At 44.3% G+C, this 18,568-nt stretch overlaps 1 protein-coding gene across 1 annotated transcript in view; it reads right to left on the bottom strand.

The window, feature by feature from the left end:
• Positions 1-903: 903 nt before the first annotated feature.
• RAD23B (RAD23 homolog B, nucleotide excision repair protein) overlaps positions 904-18,568 on the bottom strand; it is a 36,691-nt gene continuing 19,026 nt past the window's right edge. Inside the window, exons 5-10 of the mRNA XM_068234442.1 lie at positions 16,841-16,896; positions 15,847-15,974; positions 12,103-12,256; positions 8,991-9,118; positions 5,427-5,585; positions 904-2,206 (exon numbers count right to left, since the gene is read on the bottom strand). Of these exons, the coding sequence (XP_068090543.1) occupies positions 2,093-2,206; positions 5,427-5,585; positions 8,991-9,118; positions 12,103-12,256; positions 15,847-15,974; positions 16,841-16,896 (739 nt within the window). The 3' untranslated portion in view covers positions 904-2,092. The remainder of the gene's footprint in view (positions 2,207-5,426; positions 5,586-8,990; positions 9,119-12,102; positions 12,257-15,846; positions 15,975-16,840; positions 16,897-18,568) is intronic.

Raw genomic sequence — 18,568 nt, 5'->3', positions numbered from 1 at the left:
GGGGCCAAATTCTGTACAGAGCATTACTAACCTACAGGAAGAGGGAAAGCAGGCAGTCGGGATGACACCTGGGGCACCACTGAGTAGGATTACAATAAGGTTGGCTAGTGCGTGGCTGAGACTATCCACCAGTCAGGATCTTGAAAGGCGCGTTCTCACTACAAAGTAGCAAAAGCAGTAGAGCTTAGTACTACCGCCTTGCACGGGTGATATTACCACAAGTAGCATGGTAAAATCATTGTACATTCTTGCAATTCAGAGCGATCGTAATCAGCGCTTTTATAAGCACTGTACCATGATCGCCCCTGAATCATGGCAAAAGGCTGCAGGGAACACGTTTTGCGATTGCCTCTAATCGCGAAACACCCACGATCGGTGGCACTCGCAGCAGTACAATCACTGCTATACAGTTAATTTTTAAAAAGTGCTAGTGCTTCACCAATTAGCGAGAATCACCCACTTAACACCCAAGTGAGAACAAGCCCTCAGCAACACGACGTGGAGAATCTAGGGTCACCATCCACATACTTGATTCTCAGCAGAGGTGGCCCCGAATAGCTGCCTTGGAGAAAAACCATCTAGCATGTGTATACAGCTTTACACGCTGCTTTCAAGCACAGTCAGTACCACTGAAGTCTTGTGTACAGGTCACATGACAAAGATGCAGTGCATATCTGCCATAGGATCAGTGAAGGAACATTTTTTTCCCCAATTGTGTTATCCAATATTAAAAATTAAAGTGGGACAAACAATGATTGCAAACACTTCCTGGACCATCATGACCTGGCCTCCGGCATTTATGAAGTCCTGTAACAACAGCTCCTTATTTAGACAGGCGGGCAACGGCTCACACTGCCAAGATAGATCAGCAGTCAAGTACAACAACAAATAAGTTTAACAACACACTGTACAAGGAGAAATTTTAATGTTGTGCATAATTTTTTTTGTGTTTTTTTTCTTCTCTTTGCCGATTGTCCATCTGTCCATTCATCCAAAGTATAAGCAGTAAATACACACATTTAACAGTTCAATTATAGGCCATGCCTTCTTTGAAAAGAACAGAGGATGTGTTGACCTCTCAAGCCCTGTCATTCCAGCATTATAGCAGAATAAACTAGTAGAATATTTTTCTGGGGGTGGAGGGGGGAGAAACAAAAAATCTTCCTCACACTATGCAGCTTGTAAGGATACAGGTTTGGTTGACGTGTAATTTCAGGCCTCAGTAAGAGGCAGGTATGAGGGCCATGAGGAGGCTGCACATTATCAGCTGACAGAAGTTATCACTGAAAAAAAAAAAAACACAGCAAGTGGGTTCCATCAAAACCAAAAAACATGCAACAGTTGTTTTAAAACCTTTACTGCAATGTAAAAATTGAAGAAAATTAGCAGTTAGAGAGCTATCCAATTTCAATTAAACGGCAAGAAAAAAAATTTGTTTTGCCAGCCACCACTGGCCACTTTACACCCAATGAAGTTTATTCAACGAAAGAGCTTCTGAATTTGTTTTCACAGCATTTACCATGTACAAAAGGTGGTCTGTGCACTAATTTCAGCCTTTACTCAGAATTACCCAATGAAGCATATAATCATCTATCTTAGTTTGGCATTTACATTACACAAGCCTTCCTTTAAAGCCCTAGACTCTTGCAAAGTCATAAGCTGATGCTACCGCCAAATATGCAATACCTCCAGCAGCACCAATTATTTTCAAGACCATGGTACAGGTTAGAAAGAAAACAGGAGGCAGGGCATTACACTAATTCCTGGATCTAAATATACTATTGAAAAATAATGATATATAGAAGATAGCAGATGGTATTCAGAAGGGAAAATGCTTGCTGAAGCTGTATTTTGGTTTTAAAAATTGTGTTTTTCTTTTTTTTAATCTTTTCCGTAATACACACAGATTGCTGTAACTGCTCAATTATAGCATATGAACGCTTAATGTCCTAGCTTTTCCAATATTTCCCTACCCCGCCCACCCAACTATTGTACACCAATATTGTGGATATGAGCCCAAATCATCCCAGTAAATCCAGTGAGCAAAGTTAGTGTAATGCACTGGCGTGAAGTGAGATAAAAAATAGTCTCTTCAATCATCATCAAAGTTTTGCTGTAGGAGAAAATTGGCAGCCAGGTTTTCATTCTTCTCACATGCAAAATAAGCTTGAATCACCAGTCCCTCTGGAAATCCTAGTGCTTTTAGCTGCAGGGAAGAAAAACAAGCAAAGTTGTGTCACTATGCTGACCATAATAAATAGTCCTGCATACATTACAGTAAGCTTAGTGTATCAATGTATGGATCAGACCAACCATAAAAACTATGACAATTTAGCATGGGGTTTATATTCACTAAAATTGAATGACGACGATCCATGACAATTTAATAACTGAAGCACCAGAACTACAGGGAGTGCAGAATTAGGCAAGTGGTATTTTTGAGGAATAATTTTATTGTTGAACCATGTTCTCAATGAACCCAAAAAACTCAATATCAAAGCTGAATATTTTTGAAAGTAGTTTTTAGTTTTAGCTATTTTAGGGGGAATATCTGTGTGTGCAGGTGACTATTACTGTGCATAATTATTAGGCAACTTAACAAAAAACAAATATATACCCATTTCAATTTATTTATTTTTACCAGTGAAACCAATAGAACATCTCAACATTCACAAATATACATTTCTGACATTCAAAAACAAAACAAAAACAAATTAGTGACCAATAAAGCCACCTTTCTTTGCAAGGACACTCAAAAGCCTGCCATCCATGGATTCTGTCAGTGTTTTGATCTGTTCACCATCAACATTGCGTGCAGCAGCAACCACAGCCTCCCAGACACTGTTCAGAGAGGCGTACTGTTTTCCCTCCTTGTAAATCTCACTATTTATGATGGACCACAGGTTCTCAATGGGGTTCAGATCAGGTGAACAAGGAGGACATGTCATTCGTTTTTCTTCTTTTATACCCTTTCTTGCCAGCCACGCTGTGGAGTACTTGGACGCGTGTGATGGAGCATTGTCCTGCATGAAAATCATGTTTTTCTTGAAGGATGCAGACTTCTTCCTGTACCACTGCTTGAAGAAGGTGTCTTCCAGAAACTGGCAGTAGGACTGGGAGTTGAGCTTGACACCATCCTCAACCCGAAAAGGCCCCACAAACTTATCTTTGATGATCCCAGCCCAAACCAGTACTCCACCTCCACCTTGCTGGCGTCTGAGTCGGACTGGAGCTCTCTGCCCTTTACCAATCCAGCCACGGGCCCATCCATCTGGCCCATCAAGACTCACTCTCATTTCATCAGTCCATAAAACCTTAGAAAAATCAGTCTTGAGATATTTCTTGGCCCAGTCTTGACGTTTCAGCTTGTGTGTCTTGTTCAGTGGTGGTTGTCTTTCAGCCTTTCTTACCTTGGCCATGTCTCTGAGTATTGCACACCTTGTGCTTTTGGACACTCCAGTGATGTTGCAGCTCGGAAATAAGGCCAAACTGGTGGCAAGTGGCATCTTGGCAGCTGCACGCTTGACTTTTCTCAGTTCATGGGCAGTTATTTTGCACCTTGGTTTTTCCACATGCTTCTTGCGACCCTGTTGACTATTTTGAATGAAACGCTTGATTGTTCGATGATCACGCTTCAGAAGCTTTGCAATTGTAAGAGTGCTGCATCCCTTTGCAAGATATCTCACTATTTTTGACTTTTCTGAGCCTGTCAAGTCCTTCTTTTGACCCATTTTTCCAAAGGAGAGGAAGTTGCCTAACAATTATGCACACCTGATATAGGGTGTTGATGTCATTAGACCACACCCCTTCTCATTACAGAGATGCACATCACCTAATATGCTTAATTGGTAGTAGGCTTTCGAGCCTATACAGCTTGGAGTAAGACAACATGCATAAAGAGGATGATGTGGTCAAAATACTCATTTGCCCAATCATTCTGCACTCCCTGTATGCTTACTTGGCAGCCAAGAAACCTCATCTTTGGGTATAACTAGACCCCCCCCCCCCCCCCCAGGATTTTTTTTACGATTTCTGCACGGAGGGGGCTGCCCTTATGGGGGGTGGGGCGGCATCTGGCTATCGATCCTGGGGGGGTGGGGGCAGGATATGTAAAAATGGGGTTCATGTTTGCTGGGGGGCATCTAATTGACTAAGGGGAAGGGGGAGTTTACTAATTTGGTGCATCGGGGGGGGGGGGGGCAATAATCGTATACTGGGGGCACATTTGGCTATAATGGGTAGCAGTACATCTGGCCATAATGGGGGTAATCCTGATCCGGGGACACATATGGCTATAAAGAGGGGCACTATTCCTGGGGGTGCGTCTGTCAATCTATTCTAGGGCTGGCAAACGCAGGGGACCTGATATTGGGGCCACATCTGGCTATACTGGGAGAGGCGGTGATACTGGGGACACATCTGGATATCTATACTGGGGCAACTTTAACTGGCGGCACAGTTTATGTCAATAGCACTTTTTATTTCCAAATAGAAATTGGTCAAAATTTAGAAATCATGCCTTTTTTAAAAATTTTCCCATTTTGTCCCATTAAAATGCATAGAAAGGAACCTTTTACTTCGTACCAAATACCCCCCAATGAAAGCTTAGTTTGTCTTGAAAAAAACGATATATAGATCATTTAAGTGGCACGAGTACAGATGAAGTTATTGCGGATTAAAATGGGACACCGCTAAAGCGTCAAAACTGCTCTGGTCAATAAGGGGAAAACAAGGTCTGGATGCGAAGTGGTTAAATAATTAATTACTCGATGTTACCTGCAACAGGAAGGTACGTAATTAGTAAACTTTTAGTTTACCACTTTTAGTAGTAAAGTCTTCAAAAAAACAGTAAATACCTTAAAAAACCTCTAACATGGAAAATTGTGACATTGAAAATACATTTGTACATATACGCAGTACATACGCATACAGTATAAGCAGTACATATCTCCCAGATTAAATTACACTACTTACTCGTATGTTCCTGATGCTTACAGCAGTCAGTAAAAATTGGACATAACTGACCGGTTTTCAACTAGACAAGCTCCTCATGGGGGATTCTCTGGGTTTTCTTTATTTTCAAAAATCACTTGAAAAGCAGCTGCTCAGTCAAACTGCTAAAATAGTGTGCAAGTAGGAAGTCTGACCAACAGTGAAAGGATCCTTTCCAGGGATTGCTTAGCGATAGTAACACCAGAGAAAAGTAATTTATAGTGCATTTTACTCTGGGAGAAATGTACTACTTGTGAAATCTACAATGTACACATTTATAATTTTTCCCAATAGTGGTCCTTTAAAAATGTTGGGAAACACTACATAGGATCTTACATAGACTGATTAATCAAGCAGAATGCGAACAGGAAACTGCTGGATACCATCACAACAGATGAAGTTTACCCATCATTTACAGTTACAAATAAAGTTACCCTTTCTATAGCTTCCTTTTCCTGAGGTGTAACCTGAATGTAGTTCATGTGACCACTTCCAGCTTCAGCTGCAACTCCTCTTCCACCTCCCTGACCTCCTGATTCCGGGACTGGGTCATTTAACATCTGGATAAACTGTTCCTGATGTTGACTAATTTGCTGTTAAAATTGAAGCCAAATAATAATGTATAAAATAGGAAAAAAAAATGTATTCACACATACAATTCAAAACAATGGTAGAAGTTAAATCAGAGAAGTAATACTGTAGTGCTTTTTTTTGCCATCAAAGGCCCTTTATGCCTGGTACACATCATGCAATTCCAGTGTCTGATGGGCTTAAGATTTCCAGCATGTCCAATCTGCTCCCAAACAACAAAAAGATTGGATTTCAGATCAGTACTGCACAAAATCGATCCCTTTGTTGATTGTGAGCAGATTGATCATGCAGGAAATTAAAGGAATTCTATGAAAGTTGTACTATTTTCTGGCACCAGCATGAATCAATATGGCAAAAACAGTATGAATGGTTTCAGCATGTTTTTACTGTGCAGTGCTGTTTTTTTTTAATCTACCTTCCTGACGCCGTCCCCTTAAGAAACTGACGGCGACGGATCATGGGCGAGTTCATTATTTGAGGTGATTCCTCTTTTTTTAGTGAGGCAGTGAAATCACCAGAGCGCGATATACAGCGCGTGTCCCTCCGAACTAATAAGTTGCTATGAGGAGCTCTCGCTCTTAATCCTTGTTGTGAAAGGAACTTCTGTGTGCCGCTGCTTCATTGGTTAAGCAACGGCAAACGAATGAGCTGGAGGTGGGCGCGTTATTGCTCCGAATGGAGCAGAATGAAGCAGCGGGCCAGCGGCACACAGAAGTTCCTTTCACAACAAAGAGCGAGAGCTCCTCATAGCAACTTATTAGTTCGGAGGGACACGCGCTGTATAACGCGCTCTGGTGATTTCACTGCCTCACTAAAAAAGAGGAATCACCTCAAATAATGAACTCGCCCGTGCTCCGTCGCCGTCAGTTTCTTAAGACGACGGCGTCAGGAAGGTAGATTAAAAAAAAAACAGCACTGCACAGTAAAAACATGCTGAAACCATTCATACTGTTTTTGCCATATTGATTCATGCTGGTGCCAGAAAATAGTACAACTTTCATAGAATTCCTTTAACGATCAACCCGTCTTGACCGTGTACCCGCCTTTAGAGTCAGAGTTAAAGTGAATTGGTGAGGCATAGTGACAACATTAGCAGTTCACTAAGTGGAATGACAGCCTGAAGTTTAAAGGGAACCTGAAGCGAGAAGTATATGAAGGCTGCCATTCTTTTTTTCTTTTGAACAATACCAGTTGCCTGGCTGCCATGCTGATCTATTTGGCTGCAGTAGTGTCTGAATCATAACAGAAACAAGCATGCAGCTAAATCTTGTCAGATCTGACAATAACGTCATAAACACTTGATCTGCTGCATGCTTGTTCAGGGTCTACAGCTAAAATTATTGGAGGCAGAGGATCAGCAGGACAGCCAGGCAACTGGTACTGCTGAAAAGGAAATATGGATGCCCCCATATCACACTTAATTTAGGTGTCCTTTAAAGTGATTGACTTGCTTAACCGGTTCAGCGCCGCAGTGCCGAAAATCTCATGCATCCGAGCAACGTTCACCTCCCATAACTTTATTGCTACTTATCACAATAAATTGATCTATATCTTGTTTTTTTCTGCCACTAATTAGGCTTTCTTTGGGTAGTACATTTTGCTAAGAATTATTTTTTTCTAAATCCATTTTAACAGGAAGATTAAGAAAGAAATGAAAAAAATTAATCATTTCTCAGTTTTTGGCCATTATAGTTTGAAATTAATATACGCCACCGTAATTAAAAACCATGTATTTTATTTGCCCATCTGTCCCGGTTATTACACCGTTTAAACGATGTCCCTATCACAATTTATGGTGACGATATTTCATTTAGAAATAAAGGTGCATTTTTTCAATTTGCGTCCATCACTATTTATAAGCTTATAATTTTAAATATTATAACATACTCTCTTGACATGCATATTTAAAAAGTTTAGACCGTTGGGTAACTATTTATGTTTTTTTTTATTGTATTTTTTTCATAAAAAATGTATGTGGGTAATTTTTGGTGTGCGAGGGAAACTGCCTATTTTAAATGTAAAATAGTATAATTGTTTATTTTAAAATGTATGTTGGTGCAGTTTACTATTTGGCCACAAGATGTCCACAGTGAAAAAAGTCCTGGATGCGAACGATCTCGCATCCAGGAACTTAAATGCAGGGTAGATGTTTCCTTGGGGCAGAAATACCACGCTCTCTGGATAGAAAGCGTCGGTATTTCTGCGGGGAAGTTAGATCGGTGAATGGGAATTATATTCCCATTCACTGATCGGGGGGCTAGCGGTGGGTGCGCACCCGATCGCGCGCACCACGCAGGGAAAGCAGCAGTGCCTTTCTGGACGAGAAAGCTCGTCCAGAAGGGCCGAACTGGTTAAAATCAGCCATATTTGGTGGATAACCTGGTGTGAGTGGAAAATAGATCTAAAGTTCAAAGCTGCTCAGGCAACCTCTGAACCCACCAATAGTGGTCACAAAAACCCCAGAGTTCACAGGAACCCTCCACCACCAGTCACATGCATGCTAAAAATCACAAGCAATTCACTGGCTAGCACAGCCAAAATCAGCAGCCGCCATGAGGCAGGACTTTATTGCCCAATTCCCACAGTTGGGGAGCGAGAAGAAGCTGCAGAAAAAGCTTTTTGTAAGATTTACATTTTATGAAAAGCAATCAAACATTACAATAACTATAGCTTTAAAGTGGATCCGAGATAAACTGTTACTTATTGCCTAATTTTGTTCCTTTCATATTGTTTATAGGGATTTCCTCAAGCCAAATACTTGTTTTGTTTTAGTACTCTAATTCCCTATAAAAACTAAACAAGCTTCGCCCACAGCTCCTTTTGTGCCTTGGCACTGTAGCAAGGGCTTATGGGAGCTCAGTCTGAGCAGGAGGTTACTAGCCATTGATTTCAGAGGCAGAGGGGAGGAGGGAAGAATAGAGGGGGGACTGAATTTACACACAGGCAAGCTGATAGCATCTCCAGCTCTCAGCTTGTGACAAACAGAACATTGGTGCTCTCATTGTATCACAGTAATAACATATCATAAACTGTTGAAGCTGTTTGCAGCTAGATTTGCTGTGTAAACTATCTAAACTTTAGATAAGATATATAGACAAGTTACTTGTTATAGTTAGTTTTTCATCTCGGATCCGCTTTAATTCATTCTACTCCGATTATAAAATGTGGCACACGCATGCTTCGGGAGTTCTAATTAAGGCGTTCTAAAGCCAAAATCTAAGTAAGGGCTCTTTTCCACTATGAAATGCGATCGCAATCGCGTTTCAATTTCCACCATGCGATTGAAAGTGGGCTAGTGGAAAAAGGCCCTGAATCCCAACTGAAAAAATGAACACTCCAAGCAAACGCATCACCAAGGCTTACACACCAAGATGAACATCAGCTTTCCAGGCTAATAAGGGAATTACCTGCAATAATGAAGGATTTTCCCGTCCAATCTGCTGTAGAAGTGCCGGCAACAAGGCAGGATTTTGTTGAATAATTTGTCTCATCTGCTGAAACTGAGGTTGATTCTGCAAGAAATCAAGGGGATTTCCTAGAAATAAAATAAATGAACAGCATACATGTCATGTTACAGGCTGAACAATGAAACAATTTGCTGCACTTCTGCTGATGCGCTGTCTTTGCAATTTAGGGCACAACTATAAGAAGAAACCCTGCTGCGACAAGCTCCCTCAGTGCTGCTTCAATGGAGTAAAGGTAGCCATGCACACAGATTTTACCCAATGGCCCCAAACAAACTATTTCTTGCTGAATCTATACACTGCAGAACAATTTTCAATATATTCCAGCAAGGAATCTAAAGTCAACCTGCAGCATTGCAACGGTTCCATGCATTGCAATACTGCGGTGCTGCCGTTTCTGCGCCACCCCAATGGACCAAAAAACCCTTCCCATCTGGTCACATTAATACTTCTGATTGGTTTTTAGAGTCTAGTATGTCTAATCTCTCTGCCCCCCCCCCAATCTGTGTCTAATCAGTGTAATGTGATCCCTCAGGTGTTTCAGCTGACAGCCAGGGCAGATGTTAATTTGAAAGCACAGAATGTTAACAATATGCCTGCTTCCATAAAGCTGGAAGTATAAATCTTGCAATAAATCTGCACTCTATCATTCAGCTGTAACAAATATCTTTTCCTTTAAAGATAATTATACTTTTGCGTAGAGGGGAAGTTCTGAGTTTAGGTCTGCTTTAAATAAGAGAGGAGAAAGAAAAACAGAACCGTCCTAGTTATGTAATTTCTTGTAATTAACCTTCCTTAGACAACAGGATTCCAATCAAAGTCCTTTTATTGTAAATTCTTCAGGAAGAATAAAAAAAAAAAAAAAAAAAAAAAAAACACCACACATGAAAGATTTGTATAGTTAAATAGCAATGTAGCTTATAAGGGAGGGCGCAGTACTTACCCCTTTGGGGGGCTGCTCCCTACAATCGCGTCCGGAAATTTGCATACAGTTTTAATGCAGATACGCGTTACGCATACACATTTTGTGCAAATATTTGCATTGCGATTTGAAAATTGCCTAGCAACACCATGTCATGTGCTTGCTGGGTAAATCTGCGTTCACAACCCGAATTTCCACGTTTGTAACGCGGATATATGCAGCCCTGGGACTTGCATTCACCAGATCACACCCACATGCGAAAAAATGCAGCGTACCATCTAGATTTTTCCTGCATGATGTCCAAAAATTTGCACTGAGAGGGAACTGCTCCATTCACTAACGTGTTGCATTTTGGATGCGGTAATTCGTATGCGGAATCTGCCCTTAGGCCTGTTTCCACTACACGCGGGGCTTAGGCCTTTTTCCACTACACGCGATGTGATACGGCTAAATAGCCGCATCGCACTGAGGCCAAACTGTAACCAATGCACAGCAATGGAACAGTTTCCATTGCATGCTGGTTATGGAGGAGCGGTGTGAAGGGGTCTGAGAATCTGCAGCATGCTGCAGATTCTCGCACGTCCGCATCTATGTCCCGTCTCCTCTATTCACTTCCGGGATATGCGGAAGTTATGCGGGCGAGGTAACCGCATTCGCATCACTTCGCTAGTGGAAAAGGGCCCTAAAGGAAACATTCGGGCAATTGGAAAGGAAAAAAAAAAAAATCAGATCTACTTACCTGAGGATTCCTCCAACCCCTGGAAGCCTATGCGCCCCTCGCCGCAGCAGCCATCGACCTGGCCAGGACACAGGCTTCCAGGGCCTGAAGTAAGCCCCAGGTAAGTAGGTCTAATTTTTTTTTCTTTTTCTTTACATGGCCCGGATGTTTCCTTCAAAGCATAAAAAAAAAAAAAAAAAAATGTGCAAGAATATTTTCTTATTGAGTGCACAATCAAATGTCAATTCAATTCTTCTTTAAAGGGAACCAGAGACCGGAGACAGAGCGGCAGCACTTCCAGAGCAGCACCGCAGAGCAGCCAGCGCCGTGCATCTCTCTCACATGTGATTCTCTCACATGTGACTCGGCGGCGGCTGCTCTGCGGTGCTGCTCTGGAAGTGCTGCCGCTCTCTCTCCGTGTCAGAGCGGTCAGCTGCGGTGGGGAGAATATATTGGCACCTGGTCCTGGGGGGGAGAGGGGGGTCGGCCAGACATAGGCATGCTCTGCATGCTACAGTATCTGATATGCGGCTTGCGTCCGGAGCTGGGGGAAAAGGTTAGATAGTAACAAAATTAGATTGATTTTTAACTTGTACATTGGCTTTTTGGCTCACTTATATAATAAATAAAACATTGCAATAGTGTTTTAAATTTCAATTTGGGGGCTAACAGTTACTCTTTAAAGCGGATCCGAGATGAAAAACTATCTATAACAAGTAACTTGTCAATATATCTTATCTAACGTTTACACAGCAAATCTAGCTGCAAACAGCTTCAACAGTTTATGATTATTTATTCCTGTGATATGAGAGCAGCCATGTTCCGTTTGTCACATTACACAGTGTTCTCCCCAGCCTCTTTTAGCCAGGTGCTCCACCCGGCTAGTTTTGGTGAACACCCGGCTGTCATCGGCTCACCTCCTCCCATTCTGTAAGCAGATTTGCACACAGAAGCACCGGCCCTGCATTCTCTCATCTCGCCCCACCCGGCTATTTTTTCATGCCACCTGCCTGGAGAACACTGTTACACACAGGCAAACTGATCTGTATCTCCAGCCCTCAGCCTGTGAAAACGTCACACTCCACTCCTTCTCCCCCCTGCCTCTGAAATCTCTGGCTAGTAACCACATCCTCCTGCCCAGACTGAGCTCCCATAAGCTACTAATGCTCAGAGTTCCAAGGCTCTCGTGAGAAGGAGTATTAAAACAAAACAAAAAAAACAAAAAAAAAAAAAAAGTATTTGGCTTGAGGAATGCCCTATAAACTATATGAAAGGAACACAATTATGCAATGAGTAAAAGTTTATCTCGGATCCACTTTAAATACAAGGGTAAATTAGCCCAATTTCCGGATCAAAAACATTCCATAAAATGCACAACTTCCTTTCACCTAGAAGACAGATGTAAAAACATTTACCTCCAGTTGTTGTGGAGGGTGTAGGTGTAGTTATAGCTGTAGTTGTAGTCGTAGTTGTAGTTGCTCCAGCTGCTGCTGGAAGAGGTTGTGTAGGGGCACTGACTGCCTGGGGAGGATCCGCACCTGCCTGACCTTCTCGGTCTCCTGGGATTCCCTTTAGAGAAAAAATTAAATAAAAATACTGTGTTTAAGAATTATGATTTTAAATGCATGCCATAATGCAGTGGTTCCCAACCTTTTTGGAGTCGTGACACATCACATCAAACGTTCAGATCTCCGTGACACGTAGACTAACGACTGCTGGCAAGTGGCCATTACTGCTGCTGGCATAGTGGCGGCTGCTGGTGAGTGGCCATTACATTTCTGGCATAGTGGCGGCTGCTAGTGAGTGGCTTTTGCTGTTGCTGCTGTCATAGTGGGGGCTATTGGTGAGAGGCTTCTGCTGCTGGCATAGTGGGGGCTGCTGGTGAGAGGCTTCTGCTGGCATAGTGGGGGCTGCTGGTGAGAGGCTTCTGCTGCTGCTGGCATAGTGGGGGCTGCTGGTGAGTGGCTTCTGCTGCTGCTGGCATAGTGGGGGCTGCTGGTGAGTGGCTTTTGCTGCTGCTGGCATAGTGGGGGCTGCTGGTGAGTGGCTTTTGCTGCTGCTGGCATAGTGGGGGCTGCTGGCGGGTGGCTTTTGCGGCTGCCATAGTGGGGGCTGCTGGCGGGTGGCTTTTGCGGCTGCAGGCAAGTGGCTTTTGCGGCTGCTGGCATCGTGGGGGCTGCTGGTGAGTGGCTTTTGCTGCTGGCATAGCAGGGGATGCCTGGTGAAAGGCTTTTGCTGCTGCTGGCATAGTGGGGGTTGCTGGTGAGTGACCATTACTGCTGCTGGCATAGTGGGGGTTGCTGGTGAGTGACCATTACTGCTGCTGGCATAGTGGGGGCTACTGGTAAATGGCTTTTGCTGCTGCTGGCATAGTGGGGGCTATTGGTGAGTGGCTTTTGCGGCTGCTGGCATAGTGGGGGCTGCTGGTGAGTGGCTTTTGCGGCTGCTGGCATAGTGGGGGCTGCTGGTGAGTGGCTTTTGCGGCTGCTGGCATAGTGGGGGCTGCTGGTGAGTGGCTTTTGCGGCTGCTGGCATAGTGGGGGCTGCTGGTGAGTGGCTTTTGCGGCTGCTGGCATAGTGGGGGCTGCTGGTGAGTGGCTTTTGCGGCTGCTGGCATAGTGGGGGCTGCTGGTGAGTGGCTTTTGCGGCTGCTGGCATAGTGGGGGCTGCTGGTGAGTGGCTTTTGCGGCTGCTGGCATAGTGGGGGCTGCTGGTGAGTGGCTTTTGCGGCTGCTGGCATAGTGGGGGCTGCTGGCGAGTGGCTTTTGCGGCTGCTGGCATCGTGGGGGCTGCTGGTGAGTGGCTTTTGCTGTTGGCATAGCGGGGGCTGCCGGTGAAAGGCTTTTGCTGCTGCTGCTGGCATAGTGGGGGCTGCTGGTGAGTGGCCATTACTGCTGCTGGCATAGTGGGGGCTGCTGGTGAGTGGCTTTTGCTGCTGCTGGCATAGTGGGGTCTGCTGGTGAGTGGCTTTTGCTGCTGCTGGCATAGTGGTGGCTGCTGGTGAGAGCCTTCTGCTGCTGGCATAGTGGGGGCTGCTGGTGAGAGGCCGTTACCGCTTCTGGCATAGTGGGTGCTGCTGGTGAGTAGCTTTTGCTGCTGCTGGCATAGTGGGGGCTGCAGGCGAGTGGCTTTTGCTGCTGCTGGCATAGTGGGGGCTGCTGGTGGGTGGCTTTTGCTGCTGGCATAGCGGGGGCGGCCGGTGAAAGGCTTTTGCTGCTGCTGGCATAGTGGGGGCTGCTGGTAAGTGGCCATTACTGCTGCTGGCATAGTGGGGGCTGCTGATGGGTTGCTTTTGCTGCTGGCATAGTGGGGGCTGCTGGTGCGAGGCTTTTGCTACTGCTGCTGGCATAGTGGGGGCTGCTAGTGGGTGGCGTTTGCTGCTGCTGGCATAGTGGGGGCTGCTGGTGCGTGATGGCTGCCGGCACAGGGGCTGCTGCTATTATAGTGGTGGTTGCTGCTAGCACAGGGGCTGCTTCTCTCACAGCCAGGGGTTGCTGCTGGAACGGGAGCTACTAAATATGTGCAGAGGTGTGGCACGAAAGTGCCTCACTCACTGTCCTTGCTCCAGGTTGCCTCTCCATCCACTCCTCCTCCACCTGGACATTATCTTCCGCGCTGCTGTTGTCTCGCTCTGCCTTCCCCTTTCGTTCAGTCCCATAATAGATAAAGGACTACAATAAAATGGCCGCTGTCGGCGGCCATTTTATTGTAGTCCTCTACTAACTACAATGGGACGGAACAAAGGGGGAGGGCAGAGCAGCGCGGAGGGAGACAGAGCGCTGACACGGCGACACATACCTGAAGGTGCCGCGACACATGTATGTGGGTTGGGAACTACTGCCATAATGCAACAAATAAGGAAAAGTGAATAGTGTCAAACAGATCCTAGATGTTTTGAGCATGCTTTTCATTACCTTGTGCCTCTACTGAATGCTTCAACAACCGAGGGCCTGCCCACCCTGGTTCTCTTCCTTTAGTATTCTCATAAGTTAACTAGAAATAAGCCTGCCTGTTTAAAAACGAGCACTAGGGCTCTCCCATTACCCCCCTCACCCCCCCCCCCCCCCAAGCAACGGCCGCACTCCCACGTGCATACACACACAGTTAATAGATACTCCACAAAACCCCCATCTTTACTTGAGAGAATAAAAACGGTTGACTAGATTACAGACCAAAATGTAGTTACTCCCCAACCTTAACCCCACTTTTGTAAAGGTAGTGTCCCAACCACAGCAGCAAAGTACCTCCCTCACCCGCAACATGCTCTTCTGCCTTCATCCATCAGTGATTCCCCTATGCAGGCTAAACTGGAGGTGGTGTATAGCAATCATTCCTAAATTCCAAGTTGCCGTGCTCCACTCTTCTGTGGATTCTCCATCTGGCACTGTGTCTGGACTCGGCAGCTGATGCATTCTAACATATTTCTGGAGCAGCCCGATTGCCATAGTGAAGTTAGGGTACATCACTGAGTTCAGACATTTTATTGGAGTGAGAAAAGGCATCACATAGAGAGGAAACCAGTGACTTGGAATAAAGAAGAGGTAGCTATACATTACCACACCAGCATGAAAGGGTAATACATTTTAAGAGGCCATTCTTTGGCCCAACAATCTCAGTTTATGTTTAAACATATGCAGCACTCAGCTGTCATGTATTCCAGATAACATATTTGACAGCTTTAAAGGAATATTTAAGTGGAACAAAAATGATTTTAACTTACCTGAGAGGCTTCTTGCAGCCCCTGGAGTCCTCCTGTGCCCACAACATCTTCCAGTTTCTTTTTGGTAAGCAGCAGCAACCCCGGCAGTCATCACTAGTTGCCTTTATGCGTACTGTGCATGCACAGAGTGCTCCTGGCAGCGGGAGCACAATCAGGGTGCGCACATGCGCAATAGCCAGCGAATGGCCGGATTTGCAGGGGTCGCCGCTGCTTACCGGAGGGAACCAGGAGGACGTTGTGGGCACAGGAGGACTCCAGGGGGCTGCAAGAAGCCTCAGGTAAGTTGAAATCTTTTTTTCCTTCACTTAATTATCCCTTTGTGTTTATGGAGTGGATTCTTCCTAAAACCTACTCAAGAATTAATTTATTCTAGTGCACTTAAAAACTGCAAATTGATATTAAAACACGTAATTGTGGTAAAAAGAACACGTATACTCACCATAAGGAGATACTCCACAGCCCTGTCTGGGTTGTTGAAGCTGGCCCTAAGAGCTGCAATAACTTGCTCTCTTTCATACCCCATAGACATGATTTCAGTTACCATATTTTCATACGACTGACCAGTTACTAAAGAGAGAATGGAAAGACATAGCAGGACATAAGATTACCTAGTGGATATCTAGGTATATAAATATATGTACAGTTATTAAATCTTAGAGTGCCTACTTCCTGGAAATATGAATTGTATACGGATTGCTAATTGTCCAGACTTTAAATGGACCTTTTCAACCCAGATCACTAAAAATATACTAAATTTACCCCAACGGACAGCCCTCCCCATACAGAGCAGGTGACAGGACTGAGGGAGTTGGGAATATAGGAGGACCAGACACTTGACTGGGATGAGAGCAGATACCAGGACTTCAGGAAAGCAGATACCAGGACTTCAGGAAAGCAGATACCAGGACTTCAGGAAAGCAGATACCAGGACTTCAGGAAAGCAGATACCAGGACTTCAGGAAAGCAGATACCAGGACTTCAGGAAAGCAGATACCAGGACTTCAGGAAAGCAGATACCAGGACTTCAGGAAAGCAGATACCAGGACTTCAGGAAAGCAGATACCAGGACTTCAGGAAAGCAGATACCAGGACTTCAGGAAAGCAGATACCAGGACTTCAGGAAAGCAGATACCAGGACTTCAGGAAAGCAGATACCAGGACTTCAGGAAAGCAGATACCAGGACTTCAGGAAAGCAGATACCAGGACTTCGGGTTTAACAATTTTGGCCACTTCGAAGTGACCGGCAGATTTATATTGCCAGTCGCCAAAGGTGCATTCAGGTATTATAAAGATACCATTAACAGCATTTATTTGTATATAAAATACACTGGAGGTAGTCTAATAGTTTTTCCATGTCTACACAAACCTTCTCTCAGACAAAACACTTTAATTTTTGGCTTTTTAAAAAAGTTATTTGGTTTATGAAACTTACCAAGGGCGCTTGTTGCATCTTCAAAAATAGATGGCCGAGTAGAATCACTGGGTACACTGCAAAGAGGATAAAAAGTGGACCTTCCATTAGCTGGTGCAAGAGGACAAGTTAAAACAAAGGAAAAGAGCAATGCTTGAAGTGAAACTGAACTGGGGTCGAAAAAAAATATGGATATATACAGTATCTCAGTAGAGGGAAGCATATGGATAATCAATCCTTAAGCCCACCCATTCCCACCCAGGGTTCCTCTGAAGATATCCAACAAGTGCATATAGAGCAAAGATGGGCAAACTTTTTGACTTGAGGCCACATGGTGTTCTCAAGTTTGCCTGAGGGTCTGGACCAGAACAGGAGTAAGTGCGAAAAATTAGTGTGGCCAAGACAGGATGTGGGCAGAACTAATGTATGTAACAGTGTAATGCAAAGACAGAAGAGGGCCCGAGTTTTATCCCAAAACTCAGTCAAAGTGATCCTAAAGGTAATTAGACAAATGTCAGGCTCCCCACCCAGAAATGGATTAAGATGAAATAGGGCACTAGGCAAGATAGCAGTTTTTGCACACTGCTGATGATCACCTGCAGGTTTTTTTTTTAAGATTTGGTGGGAGCTAGCATCCATCAGGCCCCTATGTCCTGCCCAGGCCCTAGGCAACTGCCTAGGTTTGCCTTGTGGATGATCCAGCTCTGCCCCACCTACAAACAGCATATGGCAGCTGCCAGACTTGGCACCAAACACAGGCCCGGGGACAGCAGTCAGACCCTCCCCCTCAAACACCAAGTGAAAAGTAGGCTTAAGTGAAAAAACAAACTAAAAAACCTCAGCTAGGTTTGTCTTCCAGATAAATGAACAATAAGGTGTCATGTTGGTCAGTACACATGCATTCATTATACCAGAATATAATTTTTCAAAAAAGAATATTCTGATATAACGCACCATTCTGTGTACTAACCTACACGAGTACTGTACTGCATATATACATGAAAGAAAAACATATAGCTGACAGACAACATATTAAAACTTTTTTTTAATCAAAAACCTAAGTAACCAAACGGTTTACCTTGGGTTGTGATGAAACGTTCTCCGCCACAAACAGCAAATATCAGCAGCCACACCTCTTTGGCAACCAACACAGGCCCAGGAGCAGCAGGCAGACCCCTCAGACAGATGTACGCAATGTGGCAGCCTATCCCCAAAATACACGTAACTAGGGCTCTGGAGTTGGCACAAAAAACATCTGACTCCAATGTCTCAGTTTATGAAACCACCAACTCCGGGTTCCCATAATAGCATAGACTCCTTAGTCTAATTCTTACCAGAGTTGTGGAGTTGGTACAAAAATCATCAGACTCCTCAGTTTATTAAAACCACCAACTGACTCCGCATACCGAAAACTGCTCCGGCTCCACAGCCCTGCACGTAACGTGGGCAGCGTTTTTCACAAGATATATATTGTGGCAGAGTTATCCCACAAAATATACATATTGTGGCAGCATTATCCCACAAAATATACATATTGTGGCAGCATTATCCCAAACCACAATGTGGCAGCATTACCCCTCAAAATACACATTGTGTGGCAGTGTTACCCCACAAAATACACAGTGCGGCAGAGTTTCTCACAAAATATGCATAATGTGCAGCGTTTCTCCACAAAATACACAATGCAGAGTTTCTTATAAGAAACAGATACTGTGCCGTGTATGCCAACAACCTCCTCCTAGAACATTA

Source organism: Hyperolius riggenbachi, chromosome 1, assembly GCF_040937935.1.
Source record: "Hyperolius riggenbachi isolate aHypRig1 chromosome 1, aHypRig1.pri, whole genome shotgun sequence".
NCBI lineage: Eukaryota > Metazoa > Chordata > Amphibia > Anura > Hyperoliidae > Hyperolius > Hyperolius riggenbachi.
Note: the sequence above shows the minus strand (reverse complement) of the source record. Positions and strands in the feature narration are given on the sequence as shown.